Source organism: Meriones unguiculatus, chromosome 12 (assembly GCF_030254825.1).
Source record: "Meriones unguiculatus strain TT.TT164.6M chromosome 12, Bangor_MerUng_6.1, whole genome shotgun sequence".
NCBI lineage: Eukaryota > Metazoa > Chordata > Mammalia > Rodentia > Muridae > Meriones > Meriones unguiculatus.
In genome coordinates, this window is record NC_083360.1 from 84,980,646 (window position 1) to 85,007,247 (window position 26,602).

The 26,602-nt window shown below is 52.8% G+C and overlaps 1 protein-coding gene and 1 long non-coding RNA gene across 12 annotated transcripts in view; one reads left to right on the top strand and one right to left on the bottom strand.

The window, feature by feature from the left end:
* Positions 1 to 26,602, bottom strand: part of Acot11 (acyl-CoA thioesterase 11) — a 53,362-nt gene that overhangs the window by 14,542 nt on the left and 12,218 nt on the right. For 4 of the 9 annotated variants that reach the window (XM_021635286.2, XM_021635287.2, XM_060366075.1 and 1 more), the window contains exons 2-7: positions 11,765 to 11,978; positions 11,128 to 11,197; positions 5,201 to 5,261; positions 4,220 to 4,318; positions 3,717 to 3,885; positions 512 to 668 (exon numbers count right to left, since the gene is read on the bottom strand). In XM_021635286.2, the coding sequence (XP_021490961.1) occupies positions 512 to 668; positions 3,717 to 3,885; positions 4,220 to 4,318; positions 5,201 to 5,261; positions 11,128 to 11,197; positions 11,765 to 11,966 (758 nt within the window). In that variant the 5' untranslated portion in view covers positions 11,967 to 11,978. Of the gene's footprint in view, positions 1 to 511; positions 669 to 3,716; positions 3,886 to 4,219; positions 4,319 to 5,200; positions 5,262 to 11,127; positions 11,202 to 11,764; positions 11,979 to 12,582; positions 12,660 to 13,019; positions 13,296 to 22,271; positions 22,409 to 26,602 lie in introns of those variants that run through there. The other 5 variants (XM_060366072.1, XM_060366073.1, XM_060366074.1 and 2 more) reach the window with 5 other exon arrangements.
* Positions 21,590 to 26,406, top strand: LOC132646852 (uncharacterized). 3 transcript variants are annotated; one of them, XR_009585184.1, is made up of 3 exons: positions 23,551 to 23,724; positions 23,832 to 24,163; positions 25,884 to 26,406. It is a non-coding gene; the product is annotated as an uncharacterized LOC132646852 (long non-coding RNA). The 3 variants fall into 3 exon arrangements; XR_009585186.1 differs by lacking the exon at positions 23,551 to 23,724 and adding an exon at positions 21,590 to 21,769 and having other exon boundaries at positions 23,832 to 26,406; XR_009585185.1 differs by having other exon boundaries at positions 23,832 to 26,406.

A 26,602-nucleotide genomic window follows, 5' to 3' on the forward strand; every position in this document is an offset into this window, starting at 1 on the left:
CAGGCAAGGACAAGGCCATGGAAGCACAAGTGTGTTGAGTAAGCACCCTCCGTTATCAAAGCTATTTTTTTTAATCCCCGATACCTAATGTACCATGAGCCTCAGGCCAGCACAGGGCCTATAAGAGGAAGTAGGACTCATTTTCACTCCTAGAAAGAGGGACCAGCCCAAGGTGGCTTTATGGTGGGGCTGGGCATTGTGCTGAGCCATGGGCGGTCATACCAGGAGCAAAATCAAGGCCTGGAAAATAGAGGGGGGACAGAGCCTGAAGGAACAGTTACTACTGAAGTGCAGGCAAAGCTAAATTGGGGTGATGGGTGGGTAGAAGACGGAGGCATGGCCAGCTCACAGAAACGGCTCCTCTCTGGCTCTATAGGTATAAACATCCAGGGTTATCCTAGCAGAACACCCAAGCTTCTGGAGCCTTGAGTGCTGACACCAACAAGGGTTTCTCTTGCCAAGGATACAGCCTCTGGAAGTAGGGAGAAAAGGTAAATGGAGGCCATCTCACCTGGCCGCAATGGTGGCCACGTTCTCCATCCAGGCCATAATCTGGCCCCCAAAGGTATTGCCCTGATGATTGGCATGAGGAGGCAACACCAGCTCCACGCTCTCCACTCGGGTCTTCTCAGCTGGCACCATATTGCTGCAATCCTTGTTGTCCAGATCTGGCCAGGGAGGAAGGCAAGGAAGCGAGAGAGTCCCTAAGGATAAACTGTCCATGGAAGTCCCAGGACACGGAGCCTCATCCTGGAACATTAATTTACTACCACCAGGTAAGCACAAGGCCTAGTCTGGCGGTGGGTAACAAATGAGAGAAGCTGGGCACGGTGGCACACACCTGTAATCCCAGCACTCGTAGGCAGAGGCAGGCAGAGTTCAATGCCAGCCTCGTCTACAAAGAGAGTCCAGGACAGCCAAGGCTACAGGAAGAAACTCTGTCTCAAAAAAAAAAAAAAAAAAAAGGAGGGGAAAATACGGGAGAAGGACATAAGCCTGCTACAGAGCAGCAGACAGACGGAGCACAGCTGTGAGACAAGGGACGCCTGAGCCAACCCCTGCTCCACCCAACCCAGGCTATGACGCTGGATGTATTAAGGCCACCTCTGGCTCTCAGACACCCATCTGTAAGCAGCTAGTGTCAGCCCCGGCCAGACAGGACGGCGTGCCTGTGGGGGAGGATTGTCGCAGTAGCGTACTCAGCTCACAGTCAGTGGCTACACTCCCAGGACAGCCCCTGCTGCCCGCTACCCCGACCAGTCCTTTGTTCCTGGCAGGAGCGGCATTAGGATACCCAGGATAGGAGAGGCCAATGAGCAAACCTGCCCTCAGGGGTCCAGGAAGCTGATGCCAACATGCCAGACTGAAGCCGAGGTGCCTGGCATGTGTCTCCAGAACCCTAAGAAAGTCCTCCGCAGAGCACCTGACAGAACAATGACACTCACTCAGCTGAGCGGCCCTGTAATGTGTCACGGGGAAGGCAGGACAGGAAAGCAGAAGCTGATAATGACCTAAGCTCAAGTCTGGAGTAGGGGTTGGGAGATGCCGAGGCCTTTGGCTAAGCTGAGGGGAGGACACAGGCCCTGGGGCTGAAGCATCAGTCCAAGACTGCATGCAAGGCAGAGGTATCTAGACTGACCCTTGGAGGCAGGCTGTCGGGACACCTCCTTGTGAGGAGGCCTGTGATGGAATGGACAGATCCACAGAACTGACTGGGGGAGCTTCCTCCAGCCATCCCCTAAACCCAGCACAATGGCGCTCAGGGAACTCGGAGCTCAGCATGCAGTCAGTGAGCTCCATCCACTCTTTCCCCACTCTGGCAAAGAAGAGTTCCCTGGCTGGGGGGGTCATGATGTTGTTGTCAGTGCTGGGGATTGAACTCAGGACCACGTACACACTAGTCAAGTGCTCTGCCGCCTCATGCTCCTGTTTGTTGGTCTCACCTTGTAGCTCTGGCTGAGCTGGAACTTAGTGTGCAGAACAGGCTGATCTTAAACTTGTGGTGAACCTCCAGCCTCTGCCTCCCAAGTGCTGAGATTATAGGGGTGTGACACCTTGAATGGCTCTTTGTTTTTGTTTTGTTCATGTAGTAGTAGTAGTAGTGTGTGTGTGTGAGAGAGAGAGAGAGAGAGAGATGATGATGATGATGATGTTGGGGTTGCTTTTTGCCACAGGATGCATTTGAAAGTCAAAGGACAGCCAGCTGGTGTCCTTTAATTCCAGCACTTGGGAGGCAGAGGCAGGTGGATCTCTGAGTTTAGCCTGGTCTACAGAGTGAGTTCCAGAACACCCAGGGTTATACAGAGAAATCTTGTCTTGAAAGCAGAAAAAGGAAGGAAGGAAGGAGGGAGGGAGGGAAGGAGGGAGGGAGGGAGGGAGGGAAGGAAGGAAGGAAGGAAGGAAGGAAGGAAGGAAGGAAGGAAGGAAGGAAGGAAGGAAGGAAGGAAGAGTCAAGGGACAATTTTATGGAGTCAGTTCTCTCCTTCCACCTTTAAGCAGGTTCTGGGGATTGAACCCAGGTCATCAAGCTTGCACAGCAAGGTCCTTTACACACTGAATCATCTCACTGATCCTCTTTTAGGTTTTTTGAGAGAGGCTCTTAATCTGTAGCTCAGGAACAAACTCACAGAATGTTCTGCCTCCATCTTTCAGGTGCTAGAATTATAGGAATGATCCACACACCAGGTGTCCTTGCAGATATTTTGAGGGGGGAGGGAGGTGTTGAGGGGATGAGACAGGGTCCCCTGTAGTACAGGCTAGCCTCAAACTTGCTGTACAGCCAGGCTGGTCTTGGTCTTACAGTGTCACTGCTGGAATTGCTGGTGTGTGCCACCACGCCCAACCAACACTCAGTTTTTGTTTTAAGACAGGATTTCACTATGCATCCCAGGGTGGCCTTGAACTTTATATGTAATCAAGGCTGGCCTATTTCACTCGTGATCCTCCTGCCTCAGCCTCCAGAGTGCTAAGGTGACTGGTGGCTGTGACTTTGCTCAGCTGAATTACTTTTTATTTCTCTGAAAAGTAGCTCCTCCAATTTCCATATCAAAGAAGTCCTCACATAAGAACGTGAAGATGGATAAGGCCCCTTGGGGCCTTCATCTCCACCTCACCACCTGCCAGAACCCCACTCAGTCCAAGGCAGATAGATCATCCTATACCAACGGGGAACCATCAAGGGGGTAGGAATCAAGATGAAGTTATGGAACAACATAGCCTGTCTGTCCCCTTCAGGGTAAAATCAGGAAACTAAATAGCACATGCTTTGCTTAAATCCACAGAAAGAACCCCTAGAGAGATATCCAAACCCAGGTAGGGTGTCTGTCTCTGGAGAACCTGAGCTCTGAGATGGAGGGAGCCTCGCTTTTTAACTTTTTATTTGGGGTAGGGGGAGAGAAAACACATACACACACATTTACAGACACTTTTTAAAATTCCTAGCCTAGTACCACCTTCCCAAACATCATCTCTCCCAGAGGCCCAAATGCATTGTGGGTGACAGGGATTTCTGTAGGTTCCCACTTCACCCCCACCGCTCCTGGGCTGCGAGTGAGTAACGTCAGAACCTGCTTTCCCTCGAAGAGATCTTGAGGCCAGTGAGGCCAGAGGAGCCTGAGACCACCAGGGAAAGAGGCCCAAAGGAAAATCCCTTCCTCCTTCCACCCGAAGGGGTTGCGAGGACCCCGCTGCCCTCTGATGCACAGACACACGCTCACCATCCTGGATGGCACAGTGGCTCAGCAGGTCCTTGATGGTGTCGGCATACACCAGCCGCATGCGGCGGCGCTCAGCGGCCACACCGTGCTCCGTCTTCTCCTCCTCTGTCAGCGGCGTGACCTGCTTCAGCTTCCCCTGTTGGCCGGGAGACGGGGGGCCACAAGTTTCCTGAGACAGTACAGCGGCCTGATGCTTGACACTGGTACCTAGGGGGCCTGGGCTGCTGTGGGGGCTCCAGGGATCTCTCCCCTCTGCGACCACCTTCTATCACGTCTCCACCGCAACCCAACAGAGCACAGTCCTCTCCAAATGTCCCCCAAGAACCCCTCTTGGGCAAAGACCCAGAAAATAGAGGGATCTGTTTAGAATGTAGCATTCTGAAGACTCCTCCCATGAAGGAAGCGACGGGGAAAGGAGAAGGAGGCACCTGGGTGAGGTCACAGAGGGCCCCTAGTTGGGGCATGGTGGGTACGATGACAGAACAGCTGGGACAGCCGCCTACCTTGGAGAGCTCCCGGTGGGCCACAAAGGTGGCCAAGGCTTTGCACACACTCCACTGCTCCTCAGCGCACAGGTCCTCAGAGACCACCTGGATGCCCACCTGGAGAGGGACGTAGGAGGAGGGAGGAAGGGAAGCAGGCTGCTGAAGGCCTGCAGCTTGGTGAGGCTGAAGAGCCACCAGGCTGGGTCTCTGGAGCTCCTGCATCACCCACCAGGGGAGGAACACCAGAGACCAAGGCTTGGGTCTGACTCCACCTCTAGTTCCCCAGAAAAACCCTGGGTAATTCACTTCCCCCATCTGCCTCCATTTCCTTGTCCGTAGAAGGGGGATGGCCACAGCTGCCCTCAAGGGATTATTGAAAGGGTTAAAATGTGCCCCTGTCCACTGTTCATTCTCAAAGGACAGATCCGTGGAGGGGTGCGTAGGAGAATATAATCCTGCCCAGAAGCCTCGTCAAGACCCTGTTAGTTACCCCAGCCTCTGTGGCGCTCAGGCATCAATGGCTCGCTGGGCCCAGGAGACACCAAGTCTCTGGTTGCTCACAAAACCTACGTACCATTGGGCTGTCCTGCCCTGAATCTTTAGGGCCGAGTGCAGGAGCCCTGGGCCCACTGTACAGACGTGGACACAGAGGCCGTCGAGGTGAGCTAATGGGCAAAAGCCTAGTCTCTCTACTTTGCAGCACCATGGCCAGACACAGCACTACCATCCTCTGCCTTCACCACCTGCTACTGAATGTGCCTGGCCAGGAGAGACGCCCTGAGCAAGCCCCGTCCCCTCCCTGGCCTCCATATTGTCCCCTGTGCTATGGGATGCTAGCGAGGAAGATCTTAGGTCCTCCTGTCCCAGCCAGACATTTTGGAACTCTAGTCAGGGTCCTACAGTGTAAAGGGGCTTGGGTTTAGACCTTAAATGACAGAGAGGGCCATCCCACCCCCGCCCAGGGCCATCCCACCCCCAGGCAGGGCCAGCCACACACACCTCCATACTGGAGTTGAAGGCCCGGTTCACCTTGGCCTTGATATTCACCACTTGGCCGACACTGAGGAGAGGAAAGCAGGAGGTGAGCCTTCCAGAAGGACCATGAGAGAGGACAGGCGCCTCAGACACCCGGCGCCTCAGGGATGGGGGAATGACTGACAAGAGCAGTTCAGGACTCCCAGAACATAGTCACATCCGCAATGCCAGCAGGCCAGCAGACATGAGCACGCATTCCATGGCTTCCCTAAGTTCCTCTCTCCCTCCTGCCCCACTCTCTAGGAGCTCCATGACCCCTTTTTGCTCCATAGTTTCCTCCCTGGGGCAGCACATCTAAACTCCTTCCTCCTCTGCCCACCCCACCCGTTAAACTGCACTGGGCCAAAGCCGCTGGCTTCTCTCTCTTCTTCTGTTTCATTTCCATGGTTCATAAAGGCCAGGGCCTGTGCCAGGCAGCCACATGCTCTACTGTGAGTCACAGCCCAGCCCAGGGAGTATATGTTTTGCTCACCAACACACAAACACATGAGGCAGGGCGAGACCTCCACAGCTGCTTGCCAAGTGCCAATGGCTGGAGAGAGGAGTGGGCAGGGAAATGGGACACTTGACAGTGCTAAATGTGCATTTGCACATTTGAATCGCAAACCAAACTTGGAGCCGGGTTTGGAAAGGGCTGGGCATCAGAGAGGCTAAGCCATTTGTCCAAGGTCACCCAGCTAACAAGGTCACCCAAGTAACTTGCTGAAGTGCCAGGATTCTAGACGCACTGAATCAGCCCGGTTCTTCCTAGCTGCAGCCTGTCCTGGGAATGTTTTCTGCGTCCATGGAAGTCTCCTGGGAGCCACCTAGCTTGCCCTGTGCCTAACTGGGCACAGCAGAGCGTGCCCAGCTGATGGGCTGTCGGGGTAAGGAGGGCAAAAGACTAGACTGCCCCAGTTCAATCACGGTGACCTCAGGATGTCCTTTTACCTCATCTCACCGTGGCTCAGTAACATGCCTATGCCCACAGCTTCCAGGGGGTGTGCCAGTTACAAGGAAGGCCATAGCCTGGCCACACAAGACTAGGTCTGTCACGCTCTGCATCAACTGTCACACCACAAGTTGGTGACCTGGGGCACGTCAGCTCACCTCTCTGAAGCTGTTTCCTTGTACATACAGCTCTGGGAGTGAGCGCATGGGACTGCCTATACCTCCGAGGCCCAGTGAGAGCCGGGGTGGCTGAACCCTGACCAGTCAGTGCAGGGGCTCGGTGAGGGGCTTCTGCTCACAGTGCTGGACACTTCGTCTCTGTTAATGTTGTCAGCCATGCTGGCACTCGGGCAGAGCAGTGTGGTCCGTTAAGATGCGTTTTTACATGCGCTTATCCATTTGCAGACAGAGGACATCAGCAAAGCGGGAGCTATAGCACCAGTGACGTCACCTAGCACCAGTGACGCGTCCCACGTCTCCATGTGTGCGGAAGTGTTTGTGATCAAAATTAGAAAAGAGGGCTGGAGAGATGGCTCGGTGGTTAAGAGCATTACAGCCACCTGTAACTCCAGTTCCAGGGGGCCTGACGCCCTCTTCTGGCCTCCTCGGACCCTGCACACATGCAACGCACAGACGTACAGGCGGGCAAAGCACCCACACACATAAAATTAGTAAAAAGTTTAAAGGTTTTAATGCTTATGAAAGTATGTTGTTAGGAATGCAAGAGAAGGACAACTTCAAAGATTGTCGTGTTTATTATTAAAAATGTTGTCATAATTGATCAATTTTATTATAAGTGTCCCCTCCTCCACCTCAGTACTGGAGATCGGCCTTAGGCAAAAAGCTCTACCACTAAACTGAATCCCCAGCTCTCTTTTTATTTTAACTTTGAGACAGGGTCTCACTAAGTCGGCCAGGCTGACCTTGAATTCACCCTGTGGCTCATGCTGGTCCTCCTACCGTAGGCTCTGGAGAAGCTGAAATGACAGGCCTGTGCCACCAGGCCTGGCTTAGCCTTTTTCTGTTAAACCCCGACTGCACCTCAAGTCAGTCTCAAGTCAGCAAATGACCAGGTATCCACAACACAGAAACTCTGAGGAAGAGATGAAGGAAAGAGGGAGAGAGAGAGAAAGAAAGAAAGAAAGAAAGAAAGAAAGAAAGAAAGAAAGAAAGAAAGAAAGAAAGAAAGAAAGGGAGAACAGTTCCACTCAAGAGAGCTGATTAGCTGATTAGGGGTGAGAGGTTAAGGGTCAAGGACATTGATTTGCAAAAAAATAACCAGCTGACGAGACAAACCCACAAGTTGGTGTGCCGTATGCTGACAGGGCCGTCTGCACTGGTGGGAGAAAAATAACTGGCCATTTTTTCAGGTGGGACAATCATGTGGAAGTCATTTAAAATGAGTTCCTAGTCCTTACAGATATGTTTGGAAATATTTCGCTTTGTCTTCTGTTGTTTGAGACAGGGTCTCATTATGTACCCCAGGCTAACCTTGAAATCCCGGTGCTCCTGCCTCAGCTCCTGAGCAGTGGTTTCCAAGTATGGAAGTCTCTTGAAATGTTTTCATTTATTTAATTAAGTTAGTGTGTTTATTTGGAGGTTATTTTTTAATTTTTTAATTTTATTTTATTAATTACAGTTTATTCACTTTGTATCCCAGCTGTAGCCCCCTCCCCATCCCCTTCCAATCCCACCCTCCCTCGGTCTTCTTCTCCTATGCCCCTCCCCCACTCCACTGATAGGGGAGGTTCTCCTCCCCTTCCATCGGATCCTAGGCTATCAGGTCTCATCAGGACTGTTTTCTTTGTCTTCCTCTGTGGACATTGGAAGAGGGAGAAAACAGGGAACAGCACAGGAGCCTACCACAGAGGGCCTCTGAAAGACTCTACCCAGCACTGTATCAAAGCAGATGCTGAGATTCATAGCCAAACTCTGGGCAGAGTGCAGGGAATCTCATGAAAGAAGGGGAAGATAGAAAGACCTGGAGGGGACAGGAGCTCCACAGGAGAGCAACAGAACCAAAAAACCTGGACACAGGGTCTTTGCTGAGACTGATACTCCAACCAAGGACCATGCATGGAGATAACCTAGAATCCCTGCACAGAAGTAGCCCATGGCAGCTCTGTGTCCAAGAGGGTTCCCCAATAATAGGAACAGGGACCGTCTCTGACATGATCTCATGGGCTGGCTGTTTGGAGGTTTTGGGTTTGTTTGTTTGGTTTTTGTTTTTACAGATTTTTTTTATTTTGTATACAGGGTTCTGCTAGATGTAAGTCTGCAGGTCAGAAGAGGGCACCAGATCTCATTATAAATGGTTGTGAACCACCATGTGGTTGCTGGGAATTGAACTCAGGACCTTTGAAAGAACAGCCAGTGCTCTTAACCTCTGAGCCATCTCTCCAGCCCTGGAGGTTATTTTTGAGACAGAATTTTATTATGTTCTATAAACCAAGCTGGTTTTGAAGCACACTCACAGCAATGCCCCTATCTCAGGCTTCCAGGTGCTAAGACTACAGCGGTGCACCACCATGCCTGGCTTGGAATATTTTCCAATGGCAAAAACTAAAACAAACAAAAGGAAACCTGAAACTGTCCTCAGGAGCTGCCAGGCCTATCCTGGCCACCAGCATGCCCCGGCCTCTCTACAGTGTGCGCTCCGTCTGTACCCCTCTGCCCAGACTCATTGTCAGGTTCTGGCCCACCCACCACATCTGCACCCTACCCTCTCCGTGCTGCCCAACGAGAAGAGCTCAAATCAGCAGCAGGGACCACAGCAGACACACACACGGTATCACAGCCTCCAAAGCACAGGGCTCACAGTCCCCCCCAGCCAGCTCAGGCCACTCCAGAAAGTTCCCTCGACACCCTCCCCTGCCACCCCCAACCTCCAGAGTACACTGATAAAAAGCAAAGACCCTTGGGCCAGACAGCCACCTGATAGTCAACTCTGGGTCCTCCCCCTGCTGTGTGACCTGGACAGGTTTCCTCAGTTCTCTGTGTCTCAGTTTCCTCCTCTGTAAAAGGAAGATACCAACAACAAAGACCTCACACTGTAGCCTTCATTGTTAAATATGTTAACAAATTAAAAGGACGTTCTAAGCAATACATTAAAAAAAAATAAATGTAAGGCATTAATAAGAGCCTTTTGTCAAGCTGAAACTGTTTTATCAAACTGATCCAAGCTGGGTTGGATTCCCAGAACTGAGGGGGAGGGAGATAAAAGGTCAACCCAACAGAGCCCACTGTCACTGGGGGACTTCTGATTTTCTGTGGTGGTGGTGGTGGGACTGGAACCCAGGGCCCTGCGTGCTGAACACATGCTCTGCCACGGAGCCACACACTTCAACCCCCAACTTCCCACCGCAAATGCAAATGACATTTCTCTATCTGTTCCTCTGCAGACTGGGTAGTGGGTATAAGGACTGTGTCCTGGCAGTTTGTGTCCCCAGACCTAGCATGACACCAATCCTTTCTGGACTAGTTAAGGCTCTCAACTATGTTTTTTGTTTTGTTTTGTTTTTTAAGACAAGGTTTCTCTGTGGAGTCCTGGCTGTCCTGTCCTTTGTAGACAAGGCTGGCCTCGAACTCAGCAATCTGCCTGCCTCTGCCTCCCTGAATGCTGGGATTAAAGGTGTGCACACCATGCCCAGCTCTCTGATCTTAACTAGTTTTTCTATTGCTGTGATAAAACACCATGACCAAAAGCAATTTGCGGAGTAAAGACTTGATTTCACTCACGCTCCCATATCACAGTCCATCATCTAAGACAATCGGGGCAGAAACTCGGAACAGGAACCTGGAGGCAGGGGCTGATGCAGAGGCCATGGAGGGGTGCTGCTTACTGGCTTGCTCCCCATAGCTAGCTCAGCCTGCTCTCTTACAGAACCCAGGACCACCAGCCCAGAGGGCCACGACACGCAGGGGGCTGGGCCTTCCCACATCAATCATTTATCAAGAAAATGACCCACAGGCCTGCCCATAGGCCAATCTGACAGACGCATTTTCTCAGTCGAGGTCCCTTCTTCCCAAATGACGGCTTGGGTCAAGCTGACATAAAACTAGCCAGCACATTAACCAATCCAGAGTACAGAGTGAACAAGCGATTGACAGCTGAGTCCAGGGACTGGCCAGACATCCTCCTTATTGTCACACATAGGGCACTGGGCAGCCCTGAATAAGCCCCTGGCACTGATGGTCTGTGTATGGCTGGCACATGGAGGAGTGGGTGGGTGGCAAGAGCTCTATGTGAGGCCTGGCCTGGGCCCAGGGCTCAGCAGCCTCCTTGTTTCCCAGCCTGAGAAGGCTCAGTGGTAAAGCATGTAAAGTAGGGACAAGTTTTCTAACCTGGACAGCCACTGAAAATGAAAAGGAATCCCTGAGTAAGAGCTGGAGGGGTGTGATCCAAGGGTGGCCGGCTCACTCTTCTAGCACAGGCCGAGTCCCCGTGCCTTGGCCAGGGGCCTCCCTATAGTCTGGTTGACCAGGGACCCATGAAAAAATGTCTGAGCCAGAAGAACGATTTCCTGACTGAACTCAAGTCCTTTCGTTTTACAGGTAAGGAAAACAAGGCCCAGAGAGAGGCTCTGACTTACCCAGAGTCACACAGCACCACGTGACACACGGGCCCCCAAGCTCTGCACATTTCCACAGCCTGGCCTTAGGCCTCTGTACTCCGCCACAGGAGTTGCTCCAACTGCAAACCTTTAGCCTCACCCTGACAGGAAAGCCCACCTGACAGCACCTAGGAATAGGCCCCTCCTAACACACCACTCTCCCTGACAGCTGCAGAAAGATCTTCCACCCCCAAACATCACGGTTCCACTTTCCAAAGCTGTTAGTCAGTTGAGTCAGCTCCAAGTGCCACACAGCATGGTAAGTAGGGAGATAGGGATACAGGCCCTGGGCAGGAAGGGACGGGAGGAATGACAACAAAAGGGAAATAAAGCCAGAGGGCCTCTTACCTAATGGTATGGTCAAAGTAGATGTCATCCATGGAAGCCGTGACACAGGGGCAGCCGGCATGCCTCTCCGCTGGCTCGAGAGAGGAAAGCCAGAGGTTAGCATGTCTCACGGGCCCCTGACCAAAAATATCTCCCTGAGGCCTCTCCGCAAGGAATGCCCACCCCTCTATTCCCACTTCTGCTTCAGCCCTTTGTTACCCCTGGAGCCATTTCCCTGACCACACAGCTGGCTCAGGACCTCTCAAACCCTGCTGGTGTTTAGACCCTGGAGGCTGGAGAACACAAACAACAAAATCCTACCGCAGAGAGGACCATGAGCACCCATAATGAGTCTCTGTGCCTGGCCTGTACCAGCCCATTGGGAAATAGCTGTGGTTAAGGATGCAGGCGGGGCAGAGAGAGACAGCTGCATGGTACCAACACTGTGGGCTGGGGAAACTGGGGGAGAGGGACAGACCACCCTGACAACGACCAGATGAACAGGGCGTCTGAGGCAGGGGACCAGACCTGCAGGAACCGTACCCAGAAGGGGAACAAGCGAGGTACTCTTGAGAGAGGAAGAGATCCCCAAAAACTGAGGGGTTCTCCAGGACAAGCAGTGGAGATGCGACGGCGCAGAGCCTGGAGCACACCTCACCTGACAGGCAGGCTGTGGTGTCGATCCATTTGAGCAGCTGTCCAACGCTCAGTTCCCCGCGGTGGTTCGTGTGGCAGGGCAGCACCAGCTGGCTCATCTGCACCTCCGTGGGGTTCCGGTACTCCTCATCCTCTGCCATGGCAGAGGCGCCTCCGGACTCCGGGTGTGAGATTGACTTCCGGGATGTGCGACTAGAGAACATAGAAGCGAAGCCCTGGACATAGGGGACAGGAGATGACAGCCTGGTCAGCCTTCCGCACATCTCTGCCCTGCCTAACCCTGACACCTCAAGTACAGAGTGGGAGGAGCAGCTTGAACCACCTCCCACCAGCCTCATCAAAATGGCCGCCACATCCATCCCAGGATCTCAGGGTTCCCGCCTGTGTCAGCTCCCTTTCAGGGGAGTCTCTCCCTCCTTGTTAATTTATTATTTATACAGCATTCTGCCTGCATGTCTGCCTGTGCACTAGAAGAGGGCACGAGATCTCACTATAGATGGCTGTGAGCCACCATGTGGCTGCTGGGAATTGAACTCAGGACCTTTGGAAGAGCAGCCCGTGTTCTTAACTTCTGAGCCATCTCTCCAGCCCTGGTGCACAACTTTTAATGTATTCCTTTAGACTGACTTATTCTTTTTAAACAGGACCTCGATGTGCAGCCCATATTTGGTTCTTTGTTTTTAATTAATTTATTTATTCACTTTACATCCTGATTGTAGCCCCCTCCCTCATTTCCTCCTGCGTCCCACCCTCCCTCCCTCTTCCCCCATCCTCCCTTCCCTATTGCTCAGATACGGGGAGCCCCCGACCCCCACCCACCCCAGATCATTAAGTTGCCATCAGGACTGAGCATGTATATTTGGTTCTTGACTTTCTCTCTTGAAAGACTTTCCCTCCTGCAAAAGGGAAAGAGAGATAGCTTAGCCCTTTAAGAATACTTGCTGCAAAGTCCCAAGGACCCGAGTTCAGATCCCAGCACCCATATAACAAGCTGAGTATGGTGGTTTGAATGAGAACGCCCCCCGCCATAGGCTTCTATGTGTGAATGTTTGGTCCTCAGCTTAAGGAACTGTTCAGGAAGGATCAGGAAGTGCAGCCTTGTTAAGGAGGTGTGCCGCTAGGTCAGGCTTTGCAATTCCAAAGCCCACACCTTTCCCACTTAGCTCTCTGCCTCACGGTTGTGTCTCAGCTACTGCTCCAGTGCCATGCTTGTGTGGCTGCTGCCATGTTCCCTGTCATAACAGTCATGGACTCACCTTGGCTGGCTTCTAGCCTTGCAAAGGAAATCAGAACAGATTTGGCAGAGAGAAAGTCTGCCTCAAAGGAATCGATGGGAAGTGATATCTGAAGACTCCTGATGTCCTTTTAGCCTCTCTGTGCATACTCCTGCACACACACATACACTCACACTGACCATATAAACAAACAAACAAAAAGCCCAGTGTGGTGGTGCAGGAGGCAGAGGCCCACAGATCTCTGTGAGTCCAAGGCCAGCCTGGTCTACAGAGTGAGAAACAGGACAGCCAGGGCTACACAGAAAAACCCCCGTGTCAAGAAAAGAAAGAGAGAGAGAGAGAGAGAGAGAGAGAGAGAGAGAGAGAGAAAGGAAGGAAGGAAGGAAGGAAGGAAGGAAGGAAGGAAGGAGAAAGAAAGAAAGAAAGAAAGGAAGGAAGGAAGGAAGGAAGGAAGGAAGGAAGGAAGGAAGAAAGAAAGAAAGAAAGAAAGAAAGAAAGAAAGGAAAAGGAAAGGAAAAAAAGAAGAAGAAAGAAGAAGAGTCGTTGGGTGCTAAGCACAGTGCTGGGCCACAAACAGAGAGGAGGGCAACAGACCTAGGAACTCTTGGCCTGGGTGGTGGTCCACGGATGACAGCTGTCCATCTTTCAGGCTTTCAAAGGCAGCCTGAAGGCTGCTCCACTCAAACCAGCAGGTCTTGTTGCCATGGAAACCACTGCCAAAGGCATCTCCAGCCTGGCTGTGCGCTGGGGGTCTGCATGGATGTTTTTGCAGGTGGCTAGCTTTCCGGGTGTGGTTGCACGGAGAGGAGGAAGGTAGGCTCTGCTTTCCCACACCATTCTCTTGGCGAGGAACTCTCTGAACATTCTAGACCAGTGGCTCTCAACCTCCCTAACGCTGCGACCCTTTATTGCACTTCCTCACGCTGGGGTGACCCCACACATAATTATTCCGTTGCTACTCCGTAACTGTAACGTTGCTACTGTCACAAATCGTAACGTAGATATCTGATATGCAACCCCTGTGAAAGGGTTCGACCCCCCAAAGGGGTCGCGACCCAGAGGTCCTGAGAGAGCTGAGGAAATTCAGGAGGCCATGCAGAAGGTAGGTGGGTAAAATGATAAAAGCACATGTGGGGGTTCCTGCTGGTGGTAATGAACTCGGTTAAGATCTACAGGGCGTCCTGAATTACCACATCCTTAGCCCCACAGGGTGCCCACCAGGAACACAGGGGTCAGGAATCACGGCCCCTCTTAGAGATGACGAAACTGAGGATATCTGAGCCCAGGCCAGTAATCAGCAGCTGGGCTTCAGCCCCTTCCTGCTTCTCTGCTTCAACCCTGACAGCCTCCTGTCTTCTGTGCGGAAATATGGCCTTCCTTGTAGATTCCATATGTCTAAAGACAGGACTTACGACTCCATGGCTATTTTGTTCATTCATTTATTCAATCATTCGTTCATTTGACAAGTATCTCCTCTCTGCACGCTGGGTCCTAGGTCAAACACCAAGGATACAAGATGAGTTGTGCCTACACACAGGAGGACTTCATCAGAGAGTCAAACAGAAATAGACGAATCCCATCCTGCCCCTCAGACACTCTGCGATTTCAAAGACAGGCTCCTTCTTCCCTAAGCCAAGCCCTAGATCCAAGATTCTGGGTTCTTAGAATCCAAGATTCTAAGTTCTGGATTCTGGCCTATCTAGCTCCCAAAGGGAAGCCGTGGGTCTCACCAGTCACCCTTTGAAACTGAAAGAGCACGCTAGGGTGAGCAGGGCTAACGCCATGCCTGAAGCAAGCTGAGGACCTTACTTCTGTCCCCCCACTCTGCAAAGGAGGGGTGCAGGGCCTCAGGCTGATACCCAGGCAGCAGCGTCAGGACCTCCAATTTCTATTACGTGTCTCCACTCTTCTCCTTGAGCTCCAAGGCAGTCTGTTCACCCCCAGCAGCCAAGATGGGCAGGAGGCCAGCAGGAGGGCAGGGATGTGTGCGGCCAGGAAAGCCATAGCCAATGGGGCCTCTGGAGCACGGCCACTCCTCCCAAGGGAGCAGAAGCCTGGGATGAAGTCAGGGCCTGCCAGGCAGGGCCAAGACAGCTGACAGGGAGGGCGGGCATGTGGAGGTCAGAGACAGGCCTTTGCAGACTGCAGTTATGCCAGGCACTGGCCCCGGGCCACCCCAAACCTGGCCAGACTTAAATCCTGACCAAGGCCCCAGCTGACCATGCCACAGACTTAGTTTCCCTCCTCCTAACCTGTGTCACATCACAGATGTATCAGGTTAGAGCAGAAACCACTGTGCCCAAACACCATACAGTGAGAGACGAGACACTGTCTCTCAGACCTACACTGGGAAATGCTGTCCAGTCTGACCTCCATGGGCAGCCAATAGAAACCCTCATGAGCCAAAGTTGCTTCTAAGCAACCTGACAACAGCTTCCCCGCCTTTTCCTTCAGGGTCCTAGCAGCCAAGTCCCGGAGATCCCAGCCCCTCAGACACTCAGTCTACAGCCAACTGTCTGCCCAGTCTGGCCCCTGCCTTTCCAATTGTAGTTCTAGCACCTATGGCCTGGCCCTGGGCCCACACGCTCTACTGGCCATTTTCACAGCCACAGCCACTTGCCTCCCAGGGAGACCTAACCAGGTCCTCATAATGCCCCTGCCACAGGCCTTCTTGTGGCACTCCGCCCTTCCTGAGGTAAAGTCCTCACCCGGCACGTTCCTTGCTCAGGCTAGCAGATGCCTCTCCACTGCTGTCAGGATCAAGATGCAGCCATGCCAAATGCCCAGTCCAGCACCTGTTCTCACGGCTCCAAATGACACGGGATCCACAGAGGGCCTTCTCACTCCAGCTCTGTTCCCCTACTGTCACAACCCTTCACCGGGCCTGCCTTTTCTCCATCCCTTTCTCCCACCATCTCCCTCACAGCACTGAGCAAGCAATGCTACCCATCGGGACAAGGAGAGAAACCCAGGCCGGGCACAGAGCTGGTGCCAACCAACCACCTGTGAAAGGGAGAAAGGGGAAGAATGATGACGGAACGGACCTCAAGCTGAGACCTAGAGGGTGAAGGAAGGTCTGAGGTGTGATGAGGCTGCAGGGGACAGAAGTGGGGACAGGAAGGAGAATGCTGGGCACAGCTGCAGGGGTGAAGACAGGAGTGGGGTCCTGTCAGGGGTCTGAAGGCTAAGCCAAGGGGGTCCCTTTCAATCCTTGCAGAAAGGAATGGCCTACAGTGGTTAGTGAGGGTGGGGAGCATAGAGGATGGGGCCCGTTCTCAAGCAGCAATCCTAGGGCAAGACAGATGTGGGAGCCTGGAGGGAAACACAGGTTTGGGAGCCCTTGAGGCAGCTCATTATGAAACCCAGGGTTGGGGTCACCTGGCATCGGTTTGGGTGCATTTATATCCTGAATCTGTACAATGTCAGGCAAGCTGTAAAGACCTCAGTTTCCTTTCCCATAGAAATAGGATCATAAGCCGGACCTGGTGGCACACGCCTTTAATCCTAGCACTGGGAGGCAGAGGCAGGCAGATCTCTGTGAGTTCGAGGCCAGCCTTGTCTATAGAGTAAGCTCCAGGATAACCAAGGCTACACAGAGAGAGCCTGTCTCAAAACAACAACGGAAGAAATAGGGTCATAACACCTGCTTCCAAAGGTTATCAAAGAGGTGACATTAAAGAGGATCAGGTATGTAACGTTCCTGGCACCCATCCATCCGTGGTAAACCTTTATAGAGAGAGCACTTAGGTTTAGCATCATGAAACCGAGTCAGCCGCTGTCCTTTCTACCATGAGCTTGGCAGGGCAACTGGGGGAGGGGGGCAGTGAGGTTATCATCAGCCTCCAGGGGGAATGCTGGTAGGATCTGAAACAGCAGCAATCTATGGACCATCGGACCACATGGCAATGCTTCAATCCCAGGCACAGACTATGGTTAGAGTGCCTCCCTCCCCGCCCCCATCCTATCTCTCCCTAGGCCCCACGGGGAGCTGGAAGGACATCCCACAAGGAGGTGGGAAGAGGGCCCTTTGGCCCACCCTGGGAGCCACCAGCCAGTCCCCATGAAAGGCCTCATTGTCTGAAGCCAGCTTCACTGAGCCATGTAATGGTGTTGCTTAAACTGGACGCTGTCCTCAAAAAGGAGGCCATGACCCCAGCCTCTCGGAGAGCCCAGTGCATTCAGGACAGCCTCCAGGACACTGGACTCATCAGCAAGCCAAGGACATCTGTCAACACTCCAAAGCTCCCTTCATGCATACCCTCACCATCTTTCCCAAAAGGATGAGGAGTGTGTGTGTACACACCCCTCCACACACACCCCACAAAAAAAAAAAAAACACATCAAGAACAAGAATGCAAACAAATCAAGTTAAGAAACCAGGTAAGGGAGGAAAGGGGCTCCCAGCAGACCAGGCAAAATGGGGTATTGTGGTTTCCAATCCCAAAAGAGGGACTGGAGGTTTGGAGCCAGTGGGCTGTTCCTCGGGCTTCCTGTGGTCTACAGCACCAGGCTACAACTTCAGTCTTCACCCAGGGCCCAAGCAAGGATCTGGATATTACTTCTAGCTACACTGTGCTGGCACTGCATTTTGCAAGGTCATGGGGTGGGGGAGGAGTTGTATGGAAGGGTAGAAAAATGAACCACTACCTTTTGTGTAAGCGTCTCCTCTACATCAGCCGCAGTGTCAGGGCCCATGTTATGTGTTTCCATAGTCTCTGCACAGGAGCTACCCCTGCTGGCGAACAAGGCAAGGAGGAGAGGGGGCACCTGGCTTCTGAGAAGCTGCAAGTGGCAGTGCCATCCCAGGACCACCAGCAAAGGACCATGGGTAGCTCTCCGCAGCATTTCTGAGGGCCCTAGAGGCAGGACGGCAGGGACTCAGAGAAGCGAAGAAAATGACCCCAGGCCACATAGCCAGTCAGCGTGAATGAACAGAGCCCAGAGCCCACACCCGAGGCCATGGGCTGATGGGCTGACCAGGCTGCTTCATGTGCAGGCAAAGGGCTTGCCACACTTCTGGGCCCTCACTGAGCTCGCTGGGGTAGAGAAAGGCCTAAAGTCAATACGGAGAGGAAGGAAAGGAAAAGCTAAGCCTGGGACAAGCCTTCCTTCTCTCCCCTGCGAAGCCCAGCCTCAGCTGGCTTCTTCGGCCCTGCTTGCTGGCCTCCTGGAGCTGAATATGAATGGCTCTCTCGGCACACCAACCCCATGAGACCTGAGCGGGGTCATTCTCATCTCAGTTTCCATATCTGCTAAATGCCTGAGGTTAGTGAGCCCACCAGGACAGCTAAACTCTAAATGCCAGGGGAAAGCTGGGCACGGTGACGCACGCCTGCGATCCCAGCACTTGACAGGCTGCTCTAACAGGGAAACGGCAAGTTAGAGGCCACCCCAACACACACACACACATACACACACACACACACACACAGAGTTGGTGGAACTGTTTGGAAAGGACTAGGAGGTATCACGAGGGGTAGGCTTTGAGGTTTCAAAAGCCTCCTGCCATTCCCAGTTCCGTCTCCCCTAGCGCTGTGACAGCCACGGACTCACCCTCTGAAACTATAAACAAACCCCTCAGTGATAGATAGATAGATAGATAGATAGATAGATAGATAGATATAGATATAGATATATATGATGCCTTTGTCGAGGTGATTTTGTCCCCATGTAACTAAGTAAGTAAAGATAGAAACTGTCCCCAAAAATAATAAAATTGGGGGAATAAGCACCGGTCAGGATACAGAGCAACCCCTTAGCGCCCGGGCAGAAGTGTAGAAGGGGTGAACACCTGCGAAAGGCCATTTCCTGGGAAAAGAAAGTTGACCAGAGGGTATGGAGCGTGTGAGGTTCTTGCAGAAGGCCAGAGCTCAGTTCCCAGCACCCACTCAGAAGGCTCACAATCGCCTCTAACTCCACTCCAGAGGATCTGATGCCCCCTTCTGACCCCCATGTACAAACCTACCTGTGTACATGAAATAACTGCTAACGTTAAACAGAAACACCTTATGTCTGAGCACTCTTACTCCTCGTATAGTCACAAATTATTTTTTGGAAAAATTTTAAAGAAATCAAAATAGGTCTTCAAAATTATTCATGTGTACAAGCTTCAAGTTCAGTAAGGGACCCTGTCTCAACAAATATGGTGGAGAACAATTTGAGGAAGACACACGGCGTTGACCTTTGCCCCCATCTGCCTGCACATAGACACACAGGAACCCATGTATACACACACACACACACACACACACACACACACACAGTGGGGGGCTGGGCAGAAAGTAGAGCATACCAGCATGACATCTGGCACATGATGGAAGCAGGAACACGGATTACTAGTTCCATGTCCTCACTTTCCTCATCTTTCAAATGGCCCTTAGCCAAATACTCTTCAAGACCTTCCAGCCATGAAAGGCTTCCCTACAGGAAGAGCTGCATGCCAAGGCCTCCCAGGCACGTACATCTCCCCTCAACCCTGCTCTCCATGGTGACACTGTTATTTAACTACAAGAGTATTAAAGAAGAGGAAAAAAAAAAAAAAAGACACACAGAGCAGGAATCTTCTTGACTCCTGGTACCACAGGGCCTTGGGAGCAAGCCCAGCTTGTTATGAAGCAAAAAGTCTGTCTTGTTGTGAGGCAAATGCAAGAGTTTGTTCAGTGGGTCCCGAATTCCAGTTAATGCCAACCACAAGCAGGAAGAACGCAGGCCATAAGGCCCTGCTCCCTCACCCCATACGAGAACACAGCAGAACATCATCTGTCTCCCTCCACCCCCAAGGATAAATATAACCTCATCTGCAATCTGACCCCTGCCGGGCCCACCAAGGAGTTGGCAGGGGACCAGATCAAGCACAGGGCTATTGTCTGAATGCAATCCCACACACTCACATCGTCTGATCCACAGACAAATACTGGAAGCGCTTTCACAGGCAAAATGTCCTAGAGCCCAGAGAGGTTCCACACGGGGCCCAAAGAGCCAGCTTTATGTCTGGGAGACAGGACTGAGGCATGCCTCTTCCCAATATCTGCAGCCTTTGTTCTCGCGTCTTGATGCTGAGAAAGGCTTAGAAATTAACTACCCCTATAGGGAACTATCAATGGGGAAACAGAGGCACAGGAGGTCTCTGTCCCAGGTCTTAATCGGCAAAGCCAGCAGTTCTTGGGCAAATCATCAGGGACTTACTTCTTCTGAACTGAACTTTTCAAAGAAGCCGAGTCTATACTGAAGGTCCTGAAAATGGCTGGGCCTTGGCTGATGAACACTGTAACTGTGGAGTGATGGACAATCCTATTTTGGTTCCTTTTCAGAGGCCAGGGAGAGAGGTGTGGGCACAGGGTCTCTCTTTGTAGCTCAGGCTGGCCTCGCACTCATGACTCTGCTCCAGTCTCGGTGCTGGGATTATAGGTGTGTCAGTAGCCTGTCCCAAAGCTACTCACAATCATCTCGACACTTGACCCAACATCATCTTAACTACCAGGAAGCCTCTTGGGGTGTGTCACTAACCCAGCTTGACCATCTGAAGGCCGCAGCACTGGAGCCCACCTACCTGACGCCTCCGGCGACACATTACATCAACACTCAGGTTTCGTTTTTTTGTCTTGTCTTGTTTATGTTTTTGGTTGGTTGGTACGCAGCGCCTTCAGGAGAACAGACATACCTGCCCCCATCTCCATCCAAGGTATTGTGAAGATTAAACACAGATCTCTGAAACCTCGGGCACCTGGCTCTCGGCGAAGTGCCATAGGTGGGAGGCACTCAGTGGGAGAGGCTGAAGAGCAAGGAGTAGCTAACTGGACATCCGAGAGCCCGGCAGCCCATCTCTCATGCTGGGGAATAGGAATGTAAAGAACAGAGATCTGGACTCTGCAGATGGCATTTGAGTCTGGTCCAGCCCGAGCGCCCTACCTCCTGCCCAGCAGCCAGCAAAGCCACTTCTGCCTCTGGGCATTTGATACCACCACGGGCAGGCCAGGCCAGCACCCACACCTACATCTGGGTTTCCTGAGAGGCCTCCTCACGTCCCTTCATGTCCTTCTACATGGATAGTGATGGTCTGAGGGCCTGCATCAAACCTTTCTGAAACACTGTCCTTGGCCCACCACCAAGGAGGGAAATGCCGGAAACGACGCTTTGTCCACCTACAGCTCTGGGGGATGGGAGGGCCCCTCATACCAGCTAGACAGACCCTGCTCAGGTACGACGCTGCAACCCACCACACCCCCTCCAGCAGCTGTCTAGCCCCAGGAACAGAGGGCTCGCTTCCTTCTGTAAACTCCTGCGCTATCCAGTCCTTCTACCTCCCTCCCACTTCCTCCATGCCTCCCTGTGGGCCTCCTGCCTCAGGCTGTTTGACACTGCGCCCCACCACCATCACCAGAAAACCTAGAAAGAACATTTTGAGCACAAGCAGTCGGACCCCAAATGTAAACTTAGCTCCCTGTGTTCCCCAAGAGACACTCTGACCACACCCAGCCCAAAACCCCGCTGGCATCCATTAACTCCTCCATTCGGAGACCTGGCACTGAGGTGGGCCATTCAGGGGGCTGTGCAGGTAGGAGAGACCTGGCTTCTCCCCATGAGAACTCTTCACACCCTCCCGACCACAGAATGCAGCTTGCCCCTGCCTCTGGGTTACCATGGCAACAGGAAGAAGGCATGGGGGGGGCAGGCCCTGCCATCCTGCAAGCCACCTCATTTACCCTGGAGCTGGGCACAGCAGCCACAGATGTCAGTCACAGTTCCTTCTGGAGAGCAGACGAGAATGAAAGGTAAGGGGTAGAAAAGGAGAAAGAAATAAAACAATCGGAGAGAGAAAAGAGACAGGAGGGAAAGAGAACAGAAAAGAGATGTCAGGGGGAGAAAGAAACAGGCTGGATGTAAGAAAACAAGGAGAAGAGCACATGTACAGAAAGAGAGTGAGAGAAAGAGAGGGGGGGGGAAGAGAACAGGAAAGGGGCCCCTCCTGATCCCCACTCCACACACACATTCCTGGGCCTGAGCTGCTCACAGCTTTGGAGATTCTGGGCAGCTTAGACTTCCTGCCCCAGGAAGCTGGCAGCCTGGCTGGGCCCCTTCAGCTGCTCTCTGGGCCCTAGAGCCCCCCCCCTCCGCTAAGGGATGGTGCTTTCCCCCAGCAAGTGGGGCCCCTTTTCCCACCCTGACCCCACCCAGCCTGTGTCCTCCAGCTCAACCTAACTTAGTTGTCCTGTGTTTAAAAAGCCATTCCAAAGAAGCAACAGCAGAGCGGTGGAAGCAGGGGTCATGCCTTACCAGCTGAATGCATCCTGTCACAGGGAGTGGGCAGGCCTCAGAAGAGGCCTCTCTGCCGGTAGGAGACACTGAACAGGGCTGGGCAAGCTCTGGCAGAGGCGGGAGCAGACCCAGCACAGACAGCTCTCCCTGTGCTTTCCCCTAATTCCAGGTGTTTCTCCCAGCCTCCTCTAGCCCAGGCGAGCTGACAAACTATAAAACAGCCTTGACCTGCCCTGGCCTCACAGCACCCAAACACTGCGTGAAAGGGACCTGTGCCATGAGAAAAGCTTGCTGGAGAAAAACCAAGCAGTGGGGAAAGAAAGACAAATACAAGTTTGGGGGTGATTGGTAAGAGGTCTATGGCCAAGCCCAGCAGGCTCTTGGTACTCTGATTTCGGCCCTGCCTCCGGTTTGCTGGGGAGCCATGAGCTGTAACTTGGGCCACGCTGAACCTCACTGTTTACTTCTATAAAATGGGAACTCTGTATCACAGAAAGGAGTCAGAGTGCTCAGACCAGGACCTGACCCACAGGAAGTACCCCCAAACTGCCCCTCTTTGTGTTGGTAAAAAGGCAAGGCAACCGCAGAAAGACAGCATCAGCCCACAGGTCCCAGGGGTAAGAGCCATCCGCTGAGAATGGCCAAGCGGCCTCTGCAGAACACACTTGGAAGGCCTGTGACAGTAACATTCACTCCCTCCCCCCTCACACATGCCCAGTACTACCAATTGAACACAAGAGCCTGTCTCCATTGGGGCTTCATTCCCAGACCCCCAGGAAGGAAACAGCCTCTTGGAATCAGAGTCTGCGATTACTTGAAAGCAGCTGGGGGTCGGTGGGAACAAGGTAGGCCGGGCACTGGGGGGAGCCCCTGGGCCATGAATAAACTGTCTTCAATATTTTGCATTTGTACGGAGTGGAAACATCACCGGTGCCCAGTGAGACGAGCCCGGAGGGGTTTCCCTCGGAGCCCCGTGCTCCTGTTCTACGCAGTACTGTATCGAATGACTGGAATGAAGGCCAGCCTGGCCATCAGCAGTTGCCTGAAAGGCAGGATGGACAAAGAGGAACCCGAATCTGTCACTACCTCCTTGTTTGGGGGCTGGTTACGTGCAGGGCTGGTTCTAGCTCAACGGCTGCTTGTGTGAAAACAGCCTCATGATTTCATCTGTCCACAAACTCAACTGCGGCAAGTCCTGCCGCAACCAAAGCGTACTCTGTGGCGGCTGAGGCTTCCCGCGCCAGCAGGGTGGGAGAGCACAGGCGAGGAAGAACTGACTCAGTGCGGAGGAGGCAGCCCCAGGCTGGGGTTTTGTTTGAGGCCCAGCCCTGTGAGCAGGAAACCAGAAGGAATGGGACTGGCCCCCAAACAAGACAGACAGCCAGGCTGGGGGGAGAACGGGGAGGGCAGCGGCTCTGCGTGGCCCAGGCTGGGGTCTCCAGCCCCGGGTCTGAGAGCTGGAAGGGTCCAGGTAAGGTTAAGAGCACGCCAAGTGGACAGTTAGAAAGAAACCAACTCTACAGATCAGTGTTTGGCTCTGTTAAAACCCCCATTCGGTTCGGTTTTTTTCTTTTGCAGGAAGCTGGGAACAGAGCACCGAAGGAAACAGTTTCTTTTCCCATGACAAGCAAAAAGGGGACCAGACCATTTAAAGAAAGAAAGAAAGCACAGAGCAGCTAGGGGTGTGGCTCAGCGGGTCCAGCGCTTGCCTAATATCCGCAAAGCTCTGGTGGTTTGGTCCCCAGCACTGCATAAAACAGTTGGAAGATGAAGGGAGGAGAATCAGAAGTTCAAGGTCAGTCCCAGCTACAAAGCCAGTCTAAGGCCAACCTAGTCTATACAAGATCCCACCTCAAGAAGAAAAGAAAAAGAAAGAAGAGACAAGACAGGGAGTGTGATGGAGAGAGAAGGTAATTTTCCAATTTGAGGCAGAATTGGGGGAGGGTTCCTGCTGACATCTGGCTGAACGTATGAGTGAACTTGAAGGAGCAATTACGAAAGGCATGGCGGGGGGAGGGGCCTAGACAGGAGAAGATGGAAAGCCCCAAGAGTATAGCAGTGGTCATCCGAGGGTGATGGGTGAGGAGTCAGGAGGATAGCCCAGTCCACATGACCCAAGGCTGGGCCCATCCATCCCCAGAGTGCAGATTTGACCGGAGTCTGTAGATGGAGGGAGATGGGACCTGCCTTTCAGCGCTCTTCCCACTGGGGGCGTGCAAGTGTGTGTGTGTGTGTGTGTGTGTCCTGCAGGATGAGGAGAGACAGGGAGAGTCCTCGGTCGTGTTGTGCTGCTAGCTCCTGGGACCACACCTGGACAGGGCCTGCCTATCCAAATTGTTGGCCTAGGGCAGATTTCGGCATTCAGCAGTACTGCTGGCTGAGAGCGTCCTTGCTCACAGTGAGAGATAAGGACGGTGGAGCTTGAAGCCAGGAGAGGAACTAGCACTGAGTTGGGGGAGGCCAGAAAAAAAAAAAAAAAGTAAGGATCAAGAATTTTCCAGTCATTATTAAACATTCAGGGGATGTATCAAAGCTCTGATTTGCAGCTCTCTGTTGAACTATTGAAAAGGGGCTATAGACCTACAAACCAAGCAAAAAACACCCACCAGCACATAGGGGCATCTGAAGGTCACTGGAGTCTACACCTGTAGTAGGTTAAAGGGTACCAGGGCCTTATGGCTCCACCTTTAAGAGAAAGTGGAGTCTAAGCCTCTCCCCTGGGCCTGAGTCACCTTTAGTGACATTTCATCCAGTGCCTCCGAGATCAGACCACAGGAAGCTTGCAGCACCTTGTAGGCCTCCTGGAACTGTCCTTCTGGGGGACCTGGCTACCAGGTAAGAAATCTGACTCTCCTGAGACTGTCACAATAAAGACTCCACATGTGGGTGCTCTGAGTGGCATTCCCAGCTAAGCCCAACCTTGCAGCCATGCCCACCACGATGCCATATCTGACTCCCAGTGAGCTCACCCACAAGTGAAACGCCACCCAGTAACCTCCATCTGGGCCCCACGGAGCACATGAACCGACCTGAGGAGCTCTGCCCAGCCTTGCCAGAGCTTCCAACCCACAAATCACAATGTATCACAAGCCAGCGGGTTTGCTAAGCCTCGGAGAATCAGGGCGGTTTGCTTTGCAGCCCTGGAAACTACAGCAGACACATTCCTGGGAGAGGATGTAGGCAGGGACACACACAGGAGAGGGAGGTATGAAAGAGAATCCTGAAGAAGACCCACTTCAGCCTAGTGCAGGGCGGACCCAGACAAGCTCCCTGACATGCTGAATGGCAATGAAGGCAGATGGGGACAGAGAGGAGGGGAAGGAGTCCAGTCAGAGTGACTTAGAAAACAGATGAGAGGCAGTGGGGAAAGGGGGGATGGGGGAGCTTGGTAGGGACCTGAACAGCTTTGCTTGCGTGGAGGCTGAGAAATGCTGGAGCTTATTCACCTGCTAGAGGGTACAGCAGTTGGAGGGGTCCCCCAGAGCCAAAGAGCTGCCCACAGGAGAGGTACCTATCATCTAAGAAGCCCTTGGGCACAAGCTCAAAGGTCATTTTAGAAATCCGCACTTTGGCGTGGGTCTACTGCATGCTGAGCCCTTGGGCAACCTCTTCATCCTCTGCTCTACTCAGTAAGAGGTAACAACGAGCCAAACCGAGCATCTGATGGAAAGGAAGCATGGGCAGGAGAGAGAGAACCCGCACACACCATGCCTAGACGGTAAAGGGCAAAGGGACAGTCACCCACCCAGCCCAGGAACTACTCGGAAGCAGGTCACCAGCACATGGAACTGCAAAGATCCTCCCGAAGTTGCTTTTTGGCTCCCAGCCAGAGCTGGTATGACCAGTGGGTCCCCTTGGAAATCTTTCCAGATAAAGACATCCAAACTATCACCACTATCACCACGCCCCATCCAAAGGGCCAAAGCAGCAGGCTCAAAATCCATCCTGGAGTGAGACACACCTTCTCAGCCTGCCTGCCCTTTACCTGTATCTTCAAAGCAAGAGGAGGGCTGGACTGAGCTGACTCAGAGGGCCTCAGGGCCCTGGGAGAGGCTGAAAGAGGCTGGGAAGCAACCCGGGCTTTCCCTCCACATGGGCTCCCTTTCAAGACGGTCCCTCCCCTCACCCCAGTCATTAAACCTTTGGCTCACCACTTGCTCACGTTTGAAAAACATATATGTATTATATTTTATTTATGTGTATGCAGTGGTGGGGGAGGTGTGCACAGCAAGCATGTGTGACGGTCAGAAGACAACATGTAAGAGTCACTTCTCAGTTCTTCCTTGTCCCCCGACCCCCAGCACGTGGCTCTCAGGGATCGAACTCAGGTCACAGATCTCGGCAACAAG